Raw genomic sequence first — 19,565 nt, forward strand, 5'->3', positions numbered from 1 at the left:
CCAGCTCCTCTGGGGTGGCTTCAGCTGGCCCCCACTCCTCTCCCTGCACAGACACCTCACACCCCCACTGGAGGGGGCAAGGAGCCATCACCCTGTCCTCCTGCACCTCCACACACTGCATCCCTCCCCCATGCCCCCTCCTCTTCCACCACCCCCTCCCTGGAGAGGCTGGGCAGGCAGTTCTGGTCCAGCAATCACTCTGCCCCCCTACCCCGGAGAGAGCAGGGAGCTGGCTATTCTGGTCCAGCAATTACCATTCCTTTCCCCCGTGCCCCCCATACACATCTCCCCTGCCCCACTCTCCACTCACTCACTCCCCACACCCTCCCCCAACACACACCAGCCAAAGGAGATTTTAGTCATTCACGGGTTTTAATTTTAAAAGAAGCATTACTGAGAAACATGCTCCACTGACCCAGGCCCCATCACCTCCCAGGAACCCTAGGGGGCAGGACAGGCAGTGCCCTGCCAGCTGGGCCTCCCACAGCTGGGCCCCCTCCCCAAAGGGCCAGACCACGCAGTCAGCCCCTGCATGAGCTGCAGTGTCCCCCCACCTCCACTCAGGCATCAGCTGTGGGCCCAGCCAGAGGGCCCAGGGGGTGAAGAGCTCTGCCTTCAGGGCTCTCCCCTTCTTGGAGGCACTGCTCCCCCGCGCAGCCATGGGCTAATCGATCACCAAGGTGCAAGGACAGCAGGAGGTCCAGGACTCCACACAGCAAGGAAAGTGTGAGAACGAGAGAGAGAGAGAGAGAGTGCGAGTGTGTGTGTGTGAGAGAGCGAGCGCGCGCACTGGAGTGTGCAGGGGAAAGAAGGGCACGCAACAGCACCTGGACTGTATGCCAGTGTGTGGGTGAACAAGCACTGAGCATGAGGGCCCAGTCTGTGCACAAGCACGTGCAAAGAGCAGATGGGGGTGGGGCGGGTGGAGTCTGGGCAGATTCCCTATTTGCACAGCACAACTCCTCAGCAGCAGGTGCTGGCAGAGGAACTGGTTCAGGAGGAGACCCTAGCCTGTCCTGCAGAGCTGCTTGATCCTTATAACCAAGAAGTCCTCTCTCCTTCCTCAGAGGCAGGAAGAAACTGCCCCCTTGTAACAATTAAGGATCTGACTCCCACCCTGACAAAAACCACCCTGAGTGCCATTGTGGGAGGGGTAACCTCACTGGACTGCAGCATCCCTCCTCTCAGCCACCAGGTGGAGTGGGGGGTATGGGACTCGGAAATAGGGGCCACAGTCACTGCCCCGCCCTCCTGCTGGGCAGCAGGACTCATGCTACAACAGCAGACTTGGGTCCCTGTGGGCTGGGGGGGTCTCTGTCATCAGCCCCACCGCAACGGCTGAGCAGTACAGCCCAGTGGACAGGCGGGCGGGCTCTGCCCAGAATGGCACGGGTTCTCCCGGCTGGCGGGGTTCGGAGGCTCCGTGGGCAGCGTTATCTGCGGTACAGAGCGAAGGCCATGAAGCTGAAGAGCAGGGTGAGGCCGGCCAGGCAGGAGGTGGCGGTGGCGGTGAAGACATGCTGGTATTGCAGCTGGACGTACCACAGCACAGCCAGCATAAGCGCGAAGAGCGGCAGCATCAGGCTGCCCACGCTGAGGGCTGTGTGCACAGGGTCAGCGGTGGCCCGGAGGCCAGCAGCCACGGGGGCTGGGCCATGCTGGGAGACGTGGCAGTGCAGAACGCTGTTGTGGGTGAGGTGCAACGCAGCCAGGCTCTGAGCATCGTCCCGCAGCAGCTGGCCCTGGTAGATCAGACGCACCTGGTGCTCCTGGCCTGGGAAATGGGCCCTGAGGTGAAACACACAGGGAGGGAAACGTCACAGTCACAGACAGAGTCCACCATCCCTACCTTAAGAACATCAGAACAGCTACACTGGCTCAGCCCAACGGTCCAGCTAACCCACAGTCCTGTCTGCTAACTGGGGCCGGTGCCAGGTGCTTCAAAGGGAATGAATGCAATAGGGTGATTTATCAAGTGGTCCATTCCATCATCCTCTCGCAGCTTCTGGCAATCAGAGGTTTAGGGACACCTGGAGCATGGGGTTGCATCCCTGACCATCTTGGCTAATAGCCATCGATGGATCAGGAACTGATCTAATTCTTTTTTGGACCTAGTTATAGTCTTGACCTTCACAACATCTCTGGCAAGGAGTTCCACAGATTGACTGTGTGCTGTGTGAAGAAGCACTTCCTTTTGTTTGTTTTAAACCAGCTGCCTATTAATGTCATTGGGTGACCCCTCGTTCTTGTGTTATGAGGAGGAGTAAATAACACTCCCTTATTCACTTTCTCCACACCCATCATGATTTTATAGACCTCAATCCTATCGCCCCTCAGTCATCTCTTTTCCAAGATCAACGGTCTCTAATCTTCTCCTCAAATGGAAGCCGTTCCACAACCCTAATCATGTCTGTTGCTCTTCTCTGTACTTTTTCCAATTCTAATAAATCTTTTTGAGATGGGGTGACCACATCTGCACGCAGTATTCAGAGTGTGGGCATACGATGGATTTATATAGAGGCAACGTGATATTTTCTGTCCTATTATCTATCCCTGTCCTAATGATTCCCAGCATTCGGTTCGCTTTTTTGACTGCCTCTGCACATTGAGTGGATGTTTTCAGAGAACTATCCACACTGACTCCAAGATCTCTTTCTCGAGTGGTAACAGCTAATTTAGACCCCATCATTTTATACGTAGAGCTGGGATTATGTTTTCCAATGTGCATTACTTTGCATTTATCAACAGTGAATTTTGTCTGTCATTTAGTTCCCAGTCACCCAGTTTGGTGAGATCCCTTTGTAACTCTTCACAGTCTGCTTTGAGTACAGCCTTCCTCCATAAGGCTCCATACCCCCATTACGGGGGGGCTTGGCTGTGCCCAACTCCCCATGCATCTCCATCCCGGGAGCCTGAATGCAAGCCCCCTGCCACCGAGCCATATCCATCCCCATCCCCAGGCACCTGGCTGCACAGCCTTCCCCCACATATTCCCTTCCATGGTCTGTCATTTTGCTGCGTGCTCTCTTTGTCCTAGCAGTGTCCCATCATGGTCTCCCCAGGACAGCCTGTGCTCTTGTGCCAGGGTGTCCCCCACACAGCACCCATCACCCTGGTCTGTGAATCTGTGATCAATGGCACCAACGGTGCTGCCTAAGCCACAGGTATGAGCTGGCGCACACAAGCCTATCCCCCTGGGGAGGGATGGTAGCAGAAAGCGGTCCAGGCTCCAAGCCGTGTCCAGCACGTTCAGTGCAGGAGAAAGGAGGGCAAACTGAGGTTCAAGGGATGCCAGAGCCCCCAGATGGGGAGGGCAGAGGCAAGGAGGAGAGAGGGAGCCTGCCTGGCTGTGAGGCTGTGCTCCAGAGCTCCATCTCCTCCCCACAGCTTGCTGCTGCGTGGCTTCTCACCTCTTCAGAGAGCCGACGGTCTCCTCTGGGCACACAGTGGCCAGGCGCTCCGTGTCGTTCAGGAACTTCAGCCTTAACACTATGGTGCGGTCCGTGGGGCTACTGTCTGTGGCCTCGGGGCTGGCACCTATGTCTCCAGCGGGCTGCAGGGGGCACTGTGGAGATCCAGGGCTGGCCCGGTGCCTCAGCCCTGGAGCAATACCGTCAGGCCCATCTGGCATGGCACCTGCTGAAGACTCCGCTTCTTCCTTGGGCTCCCCTGCCGCTGGGGTTTGCATGCTGGTTTCCCTCGGCCCGTCCTCCAGCAGGCTCTCTGTCCCAAGCTGTCCAGCTGCCAGAGCGGGGGAAGCAGCAAAGACCTGGTCTCCCCGCTCTGAGGTGTGCGTAGAGACCCATGCAAGCGCCAGCACCAGCAGGATGAGCAGCAGGGCAAAGAGGATGGTGACTTCGTCCCCCACGCCCTCAATCAGAGCCATGGCAGCTGGGCAGTGCTGGGCACAGCAGGATTACCAAACTGCAGAGGGACAAAACAGCAGCAATGAGCCCTGGGAGCCAGTATCCTAGGCACACACCCTCCCAGACAGTGCTCAGGAGCACGGCAGGCCCTCAGCTTCCCACCCAACAGGGACTCTCTCCGGGTTGGGCCTGGCCCACAGGGCACAACATTAATGCCCCAGGGAGGACGGTCCTGGAGACACCCCCCATGCACCTGGGCAGTAAGTGCAGGGTTCAGCCGAGTTAGAGGGATGCTGAGCCCAACAGGCCTAGATCTCTGAGCCTATTTGTTCGCATCACCCTCCCCGTTCAACTCCCTTCCCACTGTCCCCACTCAGGTAGTGCAGTCTAGCTAAGGCTGCCTAATGCTTCCCACTAGCTGCCCCTTTTCAGTTGCTCCTAACTTTGCAAACTTCAACTGTTTTTATTTGGGGGGGTGGGGGGAAGGAGGGACAGGCTGTGTGTGCGGTGGGAGAAGAGACAGACAGGTATATGCTAGGAGACAGGGACAGGCAGGGGCAGAAGGGTCTATAACCGCTAGACATGCTCCTCTCCACAGCCCAGAATGGAATTCTGGATTCCTGACCATCAGCATTCCTCTGACGCAAGCCAACAGATGTGCAATCCACTGACAAAGCACGTGTCCTGTCCTACCCCACCTAGTAGCAGACGCACACAGACAGTTCCTCCGCTAGCCTGAGTGGTAGAGTCAGAGATGTTAAGACCAGAAGGGAAGTAGTATGATCATGTAGTCTGACCTCCACGGGGAGAGGACTGTGCTGGGATCTAAAAGTGTCAGGGGCCAATATGGTTCCACACGATGGAATTTGTTTTTTCACTTTGTTTTTTAAAAAAAAAGTCAGGTGGCTACATTAACAAAAATCTACACTAGAAGAATGCTGAGATTGCAAAGCTGAGCACTCAAAAGATAGGAAGTGCCAGAGTTAAGGTTACAAGGGCATCCTTAAATTGACTCCATGTGCATGTACTTACAATACAATCTTTAATTACTTGATCACATACTACATTACCCATAGGACCCCTGACCCTCAATCAGTGTACAGGATGGATGGGGCTGTGGGAATGAATCATGTCTGCGTAGTGAAGGATGCTGTTGTCTTTAGGGCGCATTTCTTGCCGAAGCAGGAAGTGTGTATCCATCCCTCACCCCCTTTACTCAATTATTTGTAGATACCCTTCAACGATGGGCACATGCCAACAAGGGCATTCCACTCCACCAGGAAAGTGTGCAGTGAATGAGGCAGGGGAAAACAGGAAGAGAAAGAATGTTCTTGTGGCAAAGGCAATTGAATGCTGTCCTGGAAAACTGGAGTCTGTCCCTGCCTCTGCCATGCAGTTCCTGGGCGATGCTGGGCAAGTCACTTAAACCAAACTTTTCAGTGTGTTCTCATTTTCTGGATGTCTGACTTGAGACCTGGGGTCTGATCTGCAGAAGTGCCAAGTGCTCATGATGGCAACTGAAGTCAATCAGAGCTGTGCTTTGAACATCTGAAGTGTTATAAAATGCTAAGCTCCTCAGCCTCCAGGCATCTCAAATCAAGCATCCAAAACTAGGGGAAGCTTTTGACAATTTTTGCCTTAATCGCTTGGGCTCAGATTTTCAAAAGTCTAGGCACCTGTCCCAGCCCCAGAGCCTAGTCTATACTCCAGCATGTAACCAGTCCCCTTAGTGTGCCAGGTCCCAAGGACCCACAGTTCCACTGGGGCAGGTCTGTAGCCGTCAAGGCTCTGGAACTGGCCCTTCAGCCCCAGCAATCCCTCTCTCTCTCTGTGGGTCCCTACAGTGAATCCCCAGCTAGATGCCTGCAGGACCCCTTCATGGCATCATGCTCCCTGCAGTCAGTATCTGCACTCACAGCAGGCAGCCCTCCCAAAACAAGGTAGCACTTTATTGGTCGCCTGGCTTCAGATCCTGATAGCAGAGGGGCAAAGGTGAAGGCAGAGTTCAGCCCGGCCAAATCCAGGCCAGGGCTCCCTTGAAACCATCTTGGCTCTCTCCCTTTGTCCTTAGTTCCAGCCAGGTGCCTGTCTCCAAAGGCCAACTTAGCCTAGTCACCTGACCCCTCTCCCCTTTGTTCTCCACCTGGCACCTTTGCTCTGCTTCCCTGCAGATAGATGGGGAAAAATCTCCCTCCTGGCCACTGGGGATTCCACTGTCTTGTGGATCCTGGGTGGTTTCCAGCCAATCCTTATCAACCCATTCATGCAACCCCCCTCACCTGCCCCGCTCTGCCCCAAAGCAACTTTTTAACCCTTTACGCTCCATGCAAAGCACTGAAGGAAACTAGGAATCTCCGACTGGGCATCCAAAACTAGTGGAAACGTCGAACAATATTTTCCTTACTCTCTCGGACTCAGATCCTCAAAGGTCTAGGCATCTGAACACCCCCTGATTTAACTGAGAGTTAGGTAGCTAAATCCTCTGAGGTTCGGTGCCGTCGTTCCCGATCTATGAACTGAGAATACCACAGTCTAATCTCACAGGTGTGTTGTGAAGAGAAATTCATCTTTTCCCAAAAGTGAAACAACGTGAAATAAAACGAAAACCTCAACCAGCAACAGCCGTTCTAGGGCTCCTGTCCTGACTGGGCATTGCAACCTGGTACATAAGGTCACAGCGTCACACTCAGGCTTGGCCCAGCCTCCTCCTTGCATGGCAAAGGGGCACCCCTAAATGGTCCAACTTTGAGTGACTGATCTTGCAGCACCGCTCAGGTTTGGTGGAGGAGCAGCCAGGTGTGACGAAGTGGGACTGTTCTTAATGTTTCCTCTGAATAGTGTGGGGGTGCCTCAGTTTCCCCTAGGCAGTTCTTAAGTATCTAGGGGGTGGAGTAAGGGTGTCTGATCATTGCAGAGCCCTAGAGGGCATGTGTGTGCAGGAGTCTGGACACAGAGAATGGCCAACACCCTGTTTCCTGGCAACTGATGGCCTGGGCCCTTCCCCCCCTGCAAGGTGAGAGCTGAAGGGTTGGAGAACAAAGGAATCAGGTGACCACCTGGCCCGGGAAAGGAACAAAGCCCAGAGGAGAAGGGGCTGGAGGGGGTTTCAGTTTGGGGCTGGCTGGGACATGGAGTGAAGTGCAGACGTGGTTGTCTGGCTCACTGCCCCCCAGAATGGACCCAGCTGAGGGGTCCCGTTCTCTGCACCTGCAAGCTCTGTTTTAGACCATGTTCCTGTTGTCTAATAAACCTTCTGTTTTACTGGCTGGCTGAGAGTCACGTCTGACTGCGAAGTTGGGGTGCAGGACCCTCTGGCTTCCCCAGGAGCCCCGCCTGAGCGGACTCGCTGTGGGAAGCGCACGGAGGGGCAGAGGATGCTGAATGCTCCGAGGTCAGACCCAGGAAGGTGGAAGCTGTGTGAGCTGCGTGTCCTGAAGACAGGCTGCTCACAGAAAGGCGACTACCCCAGAGTCCTGACTGGCTTCATGGGGAGCAGTTCCAGAGCATCGCCCAGGGACTCCGTGACACCAGGTTGCAAGCCTGTGTGGCAGGTCGCAACACCGAGAGTGAGGAGCCAGGCCCAGCCCCAGTGGACAGGAGCCCTAGAGCTGCTGCTGCTGGTTGAGGGTTGGGTGAGCTGGCTCACAACCCAGCTCCCACCACCCAGGGCAGAACCTGTAACCAACCCCCTCCCCCGCTGCCACATCTGGATCAAATGAAACAACAAGGAATTCCCAAAAACTAAAACCAAAAATAAAAAGACTTCCCCTGGGCTCGCTCCACAAGATTAGTTCTGCTTACTGACCATCAAAACCCAGCCCTGAATACAAAGCCTGGGATCACATGCCAATTAAGGACAAAGAACATTAAATAGCTACTCACTCAGGGCTTGTCTACACTACCGCACAGGGTCGCAACTTCAGCTATGTGAATAGCGTAGCTGAAGTCGACATACTTAGATCTATTCACTGCGGTGTCTTCACTGTGGTAAGACGACAGCTGACGCTTCTCGTTCTGGTGGCGTACCGGAGTGGACAGGAGAGTGCTCAGCGGTCGATTTATTGCATCCTATACTAGATGCCATAAATTGATCCCCGTTGGATTGATCGCTGCCCGCCGGATCCGGCGGGTAGTGTAGACAAGCCCTCAGTGAGCACCTTTCATTCAGACACTGAATGAGGCAAGAGATCCTGTGGAAAAAGCAGTAAGTGATCACGTACTTAAAGAAGGTATTGTCATGCACATGCACAAGGGAGCAAATTAAGGCTATTTCCTAATTTTTGAGTGCTTTACTTTATAAGCTCTATTTTAAATGTAGCTTTTTTGTCGGTTGTTATTATTATTGGTCTTGATGGCATATCTAGAGCAGTGGTTCTCAACCAGGGGCATGCAGAGGTCTTCCTGGGGGTACATCAACTCATCTAGAGATTTGCCTAGTTTTACAACAGGCTACATGAAAAACACTAGTGAAGTCAGTACAAACTAAAATTTCACACAGACAATGACTTGTTTATACTGCTCTGTATACTATACACTGAATTGTAAGTACAATATTTATAACCAACTGATTTATTTTATAATTATATGGTAAAAATCAGAAAGTCAGCTATTTGTCAGGAATAGCGTGCTGTGACACTATGTATTTTTACGTCTGAGTTTGTAAGCAAGTAGTTTTTAAGGGAGGTGAAACTCGAGGATGCACCAGACAAATTAGCCTTCTTTAAGCGGGACAGCAGTCTGGAAAGGCCGAGAGCCCCTGCTCTAAGGTATGGACACATGTAACTAAAAGAGACGCTCTAAAGCCAAAGGAATGAGTTTGGGGGCAGGTCTCTGGCCTGTGTGATGCAGGAGGCCAGACTATCTGATCACAGTGGTCCCTGCTGGTCTTGGACTCTGTGAAGAACAAAAGGCTTTAGCCCTGCCCCAAGCAGCTCACAATCTATACATGTGAGGGACAAGGAGAAAAGTGACCACCGCAAGCCAGCCGCCCAGCCTCCCGGCCGTCAAACACCTCCAGAGGGAGGAAGCCAGCGAACCCTCCAAGTTACTCCCTGCAGGGCCTGCCGCTCGGGCACTCTGGGCGCGAGAGTCTGAGGGAGTCTTTGGGGCACAGCCCATCTGCGTTGCTGGGGAGCACACCACCGGTGGGAAGCAAATTACAGAGGAGGGTGCATGAGCAGGCCTGCCAGAGAGTGCAGAGGCAGCATTCCCGCAAGAGCCGCTGAGTTGGGAGCCAGAACTGCAGCAGGGAGAGCATGTTAGCTGTGGGGGAGGTTGAACAGGGGTGGGGGAAGGGGGGCAGCAGCGGGGGGGGGCACCAGGCTCGGCGGGGGGCAGGGAGGCAGCAGCGAGAGGGGGGCAGCAGCGGGGGGGGCACGGAGGCAGCAGCGAGAGGGGGGCACCAGGCTCGGCGGGGTTAGATGGGGTGGAAGGGGGGCAGCAGCGAGGGGGCACCAGGCTGGGCAGGGGCGGGGTTAGATGGGGGAGGCAGCGGGGGGGGCAGCAGGCTCGGCGGGGGCGGAGTTAGATGGGGGGCAGGGGAAGGGGGGCAGCAGGGGGGGCACCAGGCTGGGCGGGGTTACATGGGGGGCAGCAGCGGGGGGGCACTAGGCTGGGCGGGGTTACATGGGGGGCAGCAGCGGGGGGGCACTAGGCTGGGCGGGGTTACATGGGGGGCAGCAGCGGGGGGGGCACCAGGCTCGGCGGGGGCAGGGTTAGATGGGGGGCAGGGGAAGGGGGACAGCAGGGGGGGCACCAGGCTGGGCAGGCTTACATGGGGGGCAGCAGCGGGGGGGGCACTAGGCTGGGCAGGGTTACATGGGGGGGCAGCAGCGGGGGGGCACTAGGCTGGGCAGGGTTACATGGGGGGCAGCAGCGGGGGGGCACTAGGCTGGGCAGGGTTACATGGGGGGGCAGCAGCGGGGGGGCACTAGGCTGGGCGGGGTTACATGGGAGGCAGCAGCAGGGGGGCACCAGGCTGGGCGGGGTTAGATGGGGGGCAGCAGCAGGGGGGGCACTAGGCTGGGCTAGATGGGGGGCAGCAGCGGGGGGGCACCAGGCTGGGCAGGGTTAGATGGGGGGCAGCAGCGGGGGGGGGCACCAGGCTGGGCGGGGTCGGGGGGCAGCAGCGGGGGGGGGCACCAGGCTGGGCGGGGTTAGATGGGGGGCAGCAGCGGGGGGGGGGCACCAGGCTGGGCGGGGTTAGATGGGGGGCAGCAGCGGGGGGGGGGCACCAGGCTGGGCGGGGTTAGATGGGGGGCAGCAGCGGGGGGGGCACCAGGTTGGGCGGGGTTAGATGGGGGGCAGCAGCGGGGGGGGCACTAGGCTGGGCAGGGTTAGATGGGGGGCAGCAGCGGGGGGGCACCAGGCTGGGCGGGGTTAGATGGGGGGCAGCAGCGGGGGGGGGCACCAGGCTGGGCGGGGTTAGATGGGGGGCAGCAGCGGGGGGGCACCAGGCTGGGCGGGGTTAGATGGGGGGCAGCAGCGGGGGGGGGGCACCAGGCTGGGCGGGGTTGGGGGGCAGCAGCGGGGGGGGGCACCAGGCTGGGCGGGGTTAGATGGGGGGCAGCAGCGGGGGGGCACTAGGCTGGGCGGGGTTACATGGGGGGGCAGCAGCGGGGGGGGCACTAGGCTGGGCGGGGTTACATGGGGGGGCAGCAGCGGGGGGGGCACTAGGCTGGGCGGGGTTAGATGGGGGCAGCAGCGGGGGGGGCACCAGGCTGGGCGGGGTTAGATGGGGGCAGCAGCGGGGGGGGCACCAGGCTGGGCGGGGTTAGATGGGGGGCAGCAGCGGGGGGGCACCAGGCTGGGCGGGGTTAGATGGGGGGCAGCAGCGGGGGGGGCACTAGGCTGGGCGGGGTTACATGGGGGGGCAGCAGCGGGGGGGCACCAGGCTGGGCGGGGTTAGATGGGGGCAGCAGCGGGGGGGCACCAGGCTGGGCAGGGTTAGATGGGGGGCAGCAGCGGGGGGGGGCACCAGGCTGGGCGGGGTTGGGGGGCAGCAGCGGGGGGGGGCACCAGGCTGGGCGGGGTTAGATGGGGGGCAGCAGCGGGGGGGGGCACCAGGCTGGGCGGGGTTAGATGGGGGGCAGCAGCGGGGGGGGGCACCAGGCTGGGCGGGGTTAGATGGGGGCAGCAGCGGGGGGGGGCACTAGGCTGGGCAGGGTTAGATGGGGGGCAGCAGCGGGGGGGCACCAGGCTGGGCGGGGTTAGATGGGGGGCAGCAGCGGGGGGGGGGCACCAGGCTGGGCGGGGTTAGATGGGGGGCAGCAGCGGGGGGGGCACCAGGCTGGGCGGGGTTAGATGGGGGGCAGCAGCGGGGGGGGGGCACCAGGCTGGGCGGGGTTACATGGGGGGCAGCAGCGGGGGGGGGCACCAGGCTGGGCGGGGTTAGATGGGGGGCAGCAGCGGGGGGGCACTAGGCTGGGCGGGGTTACCTGGGGGGGCAGCAGCGGGGGGGGCACTAGGCTGGGCGGGGTTAGATGGGGGCAGCAGCGGGGGGGGCACCAGGCTGGGCGGGGTTAGATGGGGGCAGCAGCGGGGGGGGCACCAGGCTGGGCGGGGTTAGATGGGGGGCAGCAGCGGGGGGGCACCAGGCTGGGCGGGGTTAGATGGGGGGCAGCAGCGGGGGGGGCACCAGGCTGGGCGGGGTTAGATGGGGGGCAGCAGCGGGGGGGCACCAGGCTGGGCGGGGTTAGATGGGGGGCAGCAGCGGGGGGGCACCAGGCTGGGTGGGGTTAGATGGGGGGCAGCAGCGGGGGGGGCACCAGGCTGGGCGGGGTTAGATGGGGGGCAGCAGCGGGGGGGGCACCAGGCTGGGCGGGGTTAGATGGGGGCAGCAGCGGGGGGGGCACCAGGCTGGGTGGGGTTAGATGGGGGGCAGCAGCGGGGGGGCACTAGGCTGGGCGGGGTTAGATGGGGGGCAGCAGCGGGGGGGCACCAGGCTGGGCGGGGTTAGATGGGGGGCAGCAGCGGGGGGGCACCAGGCTGGGTGGGGTTAGATGGGGGCAGCAGCGGGGGGGGCACCAGGCTGGGCGGGGTTAGATGGGGGGCAGCAGCGGGGGGGCACCAGGCTGGGCGGGGTTAGATGGGGGGCAGCAGCGGGGGGGCACCAGGCTGGGCGGGGTTACATGGGGGGGCAGCAGCGGGGGGGCACCAGGCTGGGCGGGGTTACATGGGGGGCAGCAGCGGGGGGGCACCAGGCTGGGCAGGGTTAGATGGGGGGCAGCAGCGGGGGGGGGCACCAGGCTGGGCGGGGTTGGGGGGCAGCAGCAGGGGGGGGCACCAGGCTGGGCGGGGTTAGATGGGGGGCAGCAGCGGGGGGGGGCACCAGGCTGGGCGGGGTTAGATGGGGGGCAGCAGCGGGGGGGGGCACCAGGCTGGGCGGGGTTAGATGGGGGGCAGCAGCGGGGGGGGGCACCAGGCTCGGCGGGGGGCAGGGAGGCAGCAGCGAGAGGGGGGCAGCAGCGGGGGGGGCACGGAGGCAGCAGCGAGAGGGGGGCACCAGGCTCGGCGGGGTTAGATGGGGTGGAAGGGGGGCAGCAGCGAGGGGGCACCAGGCTGGGCAGGGGCGGGGTTAGATGGGGGAGGCAGCGGGGGGGGCAGCAGGCTCGGCGGGGGCGGAGTTAGATGGGGGGCAGGGGAAGGGGGGCAGCAGGGGGGGCACCAGGCTGGGCGGGGTTACATGGGGGGCAGCAGCGGGGGGGCACTAGGCTGGGCGGGGTTACATGGGGGGCAGCAGCGGGGGGGCACTAGGCTGGGCGGGGTTACATGGGGGGCAGCAGCGGGGGGGGCACCAGGCTCGGCGGGGGCAGGGTTAGATGGGGGGCAGGGGAAGGGGGACAGCAGGGGGGGCACCAGGCTGGGCAGGCTTACATGGGGGGCAGCAGCGGGGGGGGCACTAGGCTGGGCAGGGTTACATGGGGGGGCAGCAGCGGGGGGCCACTAGGCTGGGCAGGGTTACATGGGGGGCAGCAGCGGGGGGGCACTAGGCTGGGCAGGGTTACATGGGGGGGCAGCAGCGGGGGGGCACTAGGCTGGGCGGGGTTACATGGGAGGCAGCAGCAGGGGGGCACCAGGCTGGGCGGGGTTAGATGGGGGGCAGCAGCAGGGGGGGCACTACGCTGGGCTAGATGGGGGGCAGCAGCGGGGGGGCACCAGGCTGGGCAGGGTTAGATGGGGGGCAGCAGCGGGGGGGGGCACCAGGCTGGGCGGGGTCGGGGGGCAGCAGCGGGGGGGGGCACCAGGCTGGGCGGGGTTAGATGGGGGGCAGCAGCGGGGGGGGGGCACCAGGCTGGGCGGGGTTAGATGGGGGGCAGCAGCGGGGGGGGGGCACCAGGCTGGGCGGGGTTAGATGGGGGGCAGCAGCGGGGGGGGGGCACCAGGCTGGGCGGGGTTAGATGGGGGGCAGCAGCGGGGGGGGCACCAGGCTGGGCGGGGTTAGATGGGGGGCAGCAGCGGGGGGGGCACTAGGCTGGGCAGGGTTAGATGGGGGGCAGCAGCGGGGGGGCACCAGGCTGGGCGGGGTTAGATGGGGGGCAGCAGCGGGGGGGGGGCACCAGGCTGGGCGGGGTTAGATGGGGGGCAGCAGCGGGGGGGCACCAGGCTGGGCGGGGTTAGATGGGGGGCAGCAGCGGGGGGGGGGCACCAGGCTGGGCGGGGTTGGGGGGCAGCAGCGGGGGGGGGCACCAGGCTGGGCGGGGTTAGATGGGGGGCAGCAGCGGGGGGGCACTAGGCTGGGCGGGGTTACATGGGGGGGCAGCAGCGGGGGGGGCACTAGGCTGGGCGGGGTTACATGGGGGGGCAGCAGCGGGGGGGGCACTAGGCTGGGCGGGGTTAGATGGGGGCAGCAGCGGGGGGGGCACCAGGCTGGGCGGGGTTAGATGGGGGCAGCAGCGGGGGGGGCACCAGGCTGGGCGGGGTTAGATGGGGGGCAGCAGCGGGGGGGCACCAGGCTGGGCGGGGTTAGATGGGGGGCAGCAGCGGGGGGGGCACTAGGCTGGGCGGGGTTACATGGGGGGGCAGCAGCGGGGGGGCACCAGGCTGGGCGGGGTTAGATGGGGGCAGCAGCGGGGGGGCACCAGGCTGGGCAGGGTTAGATGGGGGGCAGCAGCGGGGGGGGGCACCAGGCTGGGCGGGGTTGGGGGGCAGCAGCGGGGGGGGGCACCAGGCTGGGCGGGGTTAGATGGGGGGCAGCAGCGGGGGGGGGGCACCAGGCTGGGCGGGGTTAGATGGGGGGCAGCAGCGGGGGGGGGCACCAGGCTGGGCGGGGTTAGATGGGGGCAGCAGCGGGGGGGGGCACTAGGCTGGGCAGGGTTAGATGGGGGGCAGCAGCGGGGGGGCACCAGGCTGGGCGGGGTTAGATGGGGGGCAGCAGCGGGGGGGGGCACCAGGCTGGGCGGGGTTAGATGGGGGGCAGCAGCGGGGGGGGCACCAGGCTGGGCGGGGTTAGATGGGGGGCAGCAGCGGGGGGGGGGGCACCAGGCTGGGCGGGGTTACATGGGGGGCAGCAGCGGGGGGGGGCACCAGGCTGGGCGGGGTTAGATGGGGGGCAGCAGCGGGGGGGCACTAGGCTGGGCGGGTTTACCTGGGGGGGCAGCAGCGGGGGGGGCACTAGGCTGGGCGGGGTTAGATGGGGGCAGCAGCGGGGGGGCACCAGGCTGGGCGGGGTTAGATGGGGGCAGCAGCGGGGGGGGCACCAGGCTGGGCGGGGTTAGATGGGGGGCAGCAGCGGGGGGGCACCAGGCTGGGCGGGGTTAGATGGGGGGCAGCAGCGGGGGGGGCACCAGGCTGGGCGGGGTTAGATGGGGGGCAGCAGCGGGGGGGCACCAGGCTGGGCGGGGTTAGATGGGGGGCAGCAGCGGGGGGGCACCAGGCTGGGTGGGGTTAGATGGGGGGCAGCAGCGGGGGGGGCACCAGGCTGGGCGGGGTTAGATGGGGGGCAGCAGCGGGGGGGGCACCAGGCTGGGTGGGGTTAGATGGGGGGCAGCAGCGGGGGGGCACTAGGCTGGGCGGGGTTAGATGGGGGGCAGCAGCGGGGGGGCACCAGGCTGGGCGGGGTTAGATGGGGGGCAGCAGCGGGGGGGCACCAGGCTGGGTGGGGTTAGATGGGGGCAGCAGCGGGGGGGGCACCAGGCTGGGCGGGGTTACATGGGGGGGCAGCAGCGGGGGGGCACCAGGCTGGGCGGGGTTACATGGGGGGCAGCAGCGGGGGGGCACCAGGCTGGGCGGGGTTAGATGGGGGGCAGCAGCGGGGGGGGCACCAGGCTGGGCGGGGTTAGATGGGGGGCAGCAGCGGGGGGGCACCAGGCTGGGCGGGGTTACATGGGGGGCAGCAGCGGGGGGGCACTAGGCTGGGCGGGGTTAGATGGGGGCAGCAGCGGGGGGGGGGCACCAGGCTGGGCGGGGTTACATGGGGGGCAGCAGCGGGGGGGCACCAGGCTGGGCGGGGTTACATGGGGGGCAGCAGCGGGGGGGCACCAGGCTGGGCGGGGTTAGATGGGGGGCAGCAGCGGGGGGGGCACCAGGCTGGGCGGGGTTAGATGGGGGGCAGCAGCGGGGGGGCACCAGGCTGGGCGGGGTTAGATGGGGGCAGCAGCGGGGGGGGCACCAGGCTGGGCGGGGTTAGATGGGGGGCAGCAGCGGGGGGGGCACCAGGCTGGGCGGGGTTAGATGGGGGGCAGCAGCGGGGGGGCACCAGGCTGGGCGGGGTTACATGGGGGGCAGCAGCGGGGGGGCACCAGGCTGGGCGGGGTTACATGGGGGGCAGCAGCGGGGGGGCACTAGGCTGGGCGGGGTTAGATGGGGGGCAGCAGCGGGGGGGCACCAGGCTGGGCGGGGTTACATGGGGGGGGCAGCAGCGCGGGGGGGGGGCGCCGAGCCGGACCGGCGGGACCTCTGAGCCCCGAGCAGATACTCACCCGCCTCCTCCATCCCGCACCGCTCGCTTCCGGCGCCAGCGCAGGGCATCCCGGGACGCGTAGTTCCCCCGGCGCAAGGCATTCTGGGATCTGTAGTCCCCGTCCCCAGCGCAGGGCATCCCGGGACCTGTCGTTTCCCCACTGCAAGGCATTCTGGGACCTGTAGTCCCCGCCCCCGAGCGCAGGGCATTCTGGGACCTGTAGTCCCCGCCCCAAGCACAGGGCATTGTGGGGCCTATAATTCTCCCACTCCAAGCGAGGGGTCTTGTGGGGCCCGTAATCACATTACACCCTCACCCACAGAGCACAGGGCATGGTGGGGCCCGTAGTCAGATTACACATGCACAGGGCATTGTGCGGCCTTCATCACAGAATCATAGAATATCAGGGTTGGAAGGGACCCCAGAAGGTCATCTAGTCCAACCCCCTGCTCAAAGCAGGACCAATTCCCAGTTAAATCATCCCAGCCAGGGCTTTCTCAAGCCTGACCTTAAAAACCTCTAAGGAAGGAGATTCTACCACCTCCCTAGGTAACGCATTCCAGTGTTTCACCACCCTCTTAGTGAAAAAGTTTTTCCTAATATCCAACCTAAACCTCCCCCACTGCAACTTGAGACCATTACTCCTCGTTCTGTCATCTGCTACCATTGAGAACAGTCTAGAGCCATCCTCTTTGGAACCCCCTTTCAGGTAGTTGAAAGCAGCTATCAAATCCCCCCTCATTCTTCTCTTCCGCAGACTAAACAATCCCAGCTCCCTCAGCCTCTCCTCATAAGTCATGTGTTCCAGTCCCCTAATAATTTTTGTTGTCCTTCGCTGGACTCTCTCCAATTTATCCACATCCTTCTTGTAGGACACAGTACTCCAGATGAGGCCTCACCAATGTTGAATAGAGGGGAACGCTCACGTCCCTCGATCTGCTGGCCCCTACTAATACAGCCCAAAAAGAAAAGGAGTACTAGTGGCACCTTAGAGACTAATCAATTTATTTGAGTAGAAGCTTTCATGAGCTACAGCTCACTTCATCGGATGCATTCAGTGGAAAATACAGTGAGGAGATTTATATACACAGAAAACATGAAACAATGGGTGTTACCATACACACTGTAACAAGAGTGATCCCTTAAGATGAGCTATTACCAGCCTGAGGGGCGTGGGGGGGAGGAGGGTGAGAAAACCTTTTGTAGTGACAATCAAGGTGGGCCATTTCCAGCAGTTAACAGGAACGTCTGAGGAATGGGGGCGGGGGGGTGAGAATAAACATGAGAAAATAGTTTTACTTTGTGTAATGACACATCCAGCGGCACTGCTATGGGTACCCGCATGGCCCCACAGTATGCCAACATTTTTATGGCTGATTTAGAACAACGCTTCCTCAGCTCTCGTCCCCTAATGCCCCCACTCTACTTGCACTATATTGATGACATCTTCATCATCTGGACCCATGGAAAAGAAGCCCTTGAGGAATTCCACCATGATTTTTCAACAACTTCCATCCCACCATCAACCTCAGCCTGGTCCAGTCCACACAAGAGATCCACTTCCTGGACACTACAGTGCTAATAAACGATGGTCACGTAAACACCACCCTATACCGGAAACCTACTGACCGCTATTCCTACCTACATGCCTCCAGCTTTCACCCTGACCACACCACACGATCCATCGTCTACAGCCAAGCTCTGCGATACAACCGCATTTGCTCCAACCCCTCAAACAGAGACAAACACCTACAGGATCTCTATCAAGCGTTCTTACAACTACAATACCCACTTGCTGAAGTGAAGAAACAGACTGACAGAGCCAGAGGAGTTCCCAGAAGTCACCTACTACAGGACAGGCCCAATAAAGAAAACAACAGAACCGCCGCTAGCCGTCACCTTCAGCCCCCAACTAAAACCCCTCCAACGCATCATCAAGGATCTACAACCTATCCTGAAGGACGACCCATCACTCTCACAGATCTTGGGAGACAGGCCAGTCCTTGCCTACAGACAGCCCCCCAACCTGAACCGAATACTCACCAGCAACCACACACCACACAACAGAACCACGAACCCAGGAACCTATCCTTGCAACAAACCTGTTGCCAAATATGTCCACCTATCTATTCAGGGGACACCATCACAGGGCCTAATAACATCAGCCACACTATCAGAGGCTCGTTCACCTGCTCATCTACCAATGTGATATATGCCATCATGTGCCAGCAATGCTCCTCTGCCATGTACATTGGCCAAACTGGACAGTCTCTATGTAAAAGAATAAATGGACACAAATCAGATGTCAAGAATTATAACATTCATAAACCAGTCGGAGAACACTTTGTACCATATGACCTTGTCTTCTCTTCATTTTCACTGCACCACACAGGGAGGGAGGGATACATCTATTGTCAGCTAATCTAATCGGTGACAGACACGAAAGAGAGTCAAGCCTGCCCTTCTGAGAAAAGGGGTTTTCCTTTTCTATTTCCCCTTCTACCATTTCTAGAGTTTTCCCTTTTGAAGTGTTACCTTATTCCCCTTGAGGTAACAGTTCAGAGATTCCAAGGCCAGAAGAGACCATTTTGATCATCTCGTCTGACGCCCTGTGTAACACAGGCCAGAGGCCCACCCCACAATCATTCCTAGAGCAGAGCTGTTAGAAACACATCCAGCCTGGAGTTAACAATTGGCAGTGATGGAGAACCCACCATGACCCTTGGTCAATTGTTCTCATGGATAATTACCCTCACTGTAGAAAATGTACACCTTATTTCCAGTCTGAGTTTGTCTAGCTTCAACTTCCAGCCATTGGATGGTGTCAGACCTTTCTCAGCCACCCCGAAAACCCTGTTACTAAATATGTGTTCCCCATGTAGGTACTTATAGACTGTAATTAAGTCACCCCAAACCTTCTCTTTGTTAAGCTAAATAGACTGAGCTCCTTGATCTATCACTGCAGGTTTTCTCATCCTTTAATCATTCTCCTGGCTCTTCCCTGAACCCTCCAATTTATCAACATCCTTTTTGAATTGAGGGCACCAGACCTGGCCACAGGCTTCCAGCAGTGGTCTTACTGGACCCATCCCCCACAGTTCTCTGTGCAGTTCCATCCTGGGCATATTGGAATAAAGACCTGCCCCCAATAATACCCTGTACAGCCCCATCCCTGGCAGGGGCTCGGTATATGGGGATCAAACCAGGGACAGGAGTAAGGGGCTTCTCTATTTCCCCTCCTGTGCTAAAAGACAATGGAGCAGCTGATATGGGACTAAATTAATAAAGAATTAAAGAAGGGTAATATAAATAATGCCAATCACCATGGGTTTGTGGAAAATAGACCCTGTCAAACTAACTTAATATCTTTTTTTGGATGAGGTTACAAATTTGGATGATAAAGGCAACAGTGTTGCCATAATATACCTAGATTTCTGTAAGGCATTTGACTTGGTGCCATATGACATTTTGATGAAAAAAACCAGAACAATATAAAATTAACATGGCAGACATTAAATGGATTAAAAACTGGCTAACTGATAGGTCTCACAATGTAACTGTAAATGGGGAATCATCACTGAGCAGATATGTTTCCAGTGGGATCAGTTCTTGGCCCTGTGCTAGTTAAAATTTTTATCAATGACCTGGAAGAAAATATAAATAAAGTTTGCAGATGACACAAAAATTGTAAATAATGACGAGGGCAGGTCACTGATTCAGAGTGATCTGGATCACTTTATAAACTGGGCGCAAGCAAGCAATATGTATTTTAATATGGCTAAATGTAAACGTATTAATCT

General features: G+C 60.2%; 1 protein-coding gene across 3 annotated transcripts; it reads right to left on the reverse strand.

Moving 5' to 3' along the window:
• Positions 1-353: 353 nt before the first annotated feature.
• Positions 354-15,852, reverse strand: TMUB1 (transmembrane and ubiquitin like domain containing 1). Of its 3 annotated transcripts, none has more exons than XM_048842147.2 (4): positions 15,785-15,848; positions 7,822-8,056; positions 3,411-3,924; positions 354-1,788 (listed from the first exon to the last, which is right to left on the reverse strand). In XM_048842147.2, exons 3-4 carry the CDS (start codon positions 3,884-3,886, stop codon positions 1,434-1,436), a joined length of 831 nt encoding a protein of 276 aa, XP_048698104.1. In that variant the 5' UTR covers positions 3,887-3,924; positions 7,822-8,056; positions 15,785-15,848; the 3' UTR covers positions 354-1,433. The 3 variants fall into 3 exon arrangements, with proteins under 3 accessions (XP_048698104.1, XP_048698103.1, XP_048698105.1); XM_048842146.2 differs by having other exon boundaries at positions 7,749-8,056; XM_048842148.2 differs by lacking the exon at positions 7,822-8,056 and having other exon boundaries at positions 15,785-15,852.
• Positions 15,853-19,565: the final 3,713 nt, after the last annotated feature.

This window comes from Caretta caretta, chromosome 2 (genome assembly GCF_965140235.1).
Source record: "Caretta caretta isolate rCarCar2 chromosome 2, rCarCar1.hap1, whole genome shotgun sequence".
NCBI lineage: Eukaryota > Metazoa > Chordata > Testudines > Cheloniidae > Caretta > Caretta caretta.

What these genes read in the sequence shown, in the direction of transcription:
- TMUB1 (XM_048842148.2), bottom strand. Translation starts at nt 3,886, where the DNA reads ATGGCTCTGATTGAGGGCGTGGGGGACGAAGTCACCATCCTCTTTGCC. An exon ending in ACCGTCGGCTCTCTGAAGAG is followed by an intron (nt 1,789 to 3,410) that starts GTGAGAAGCCAC and finishes GTTTCACCTCAG; the next exon opens with GGCCCATTTCCCAGGCCAGG.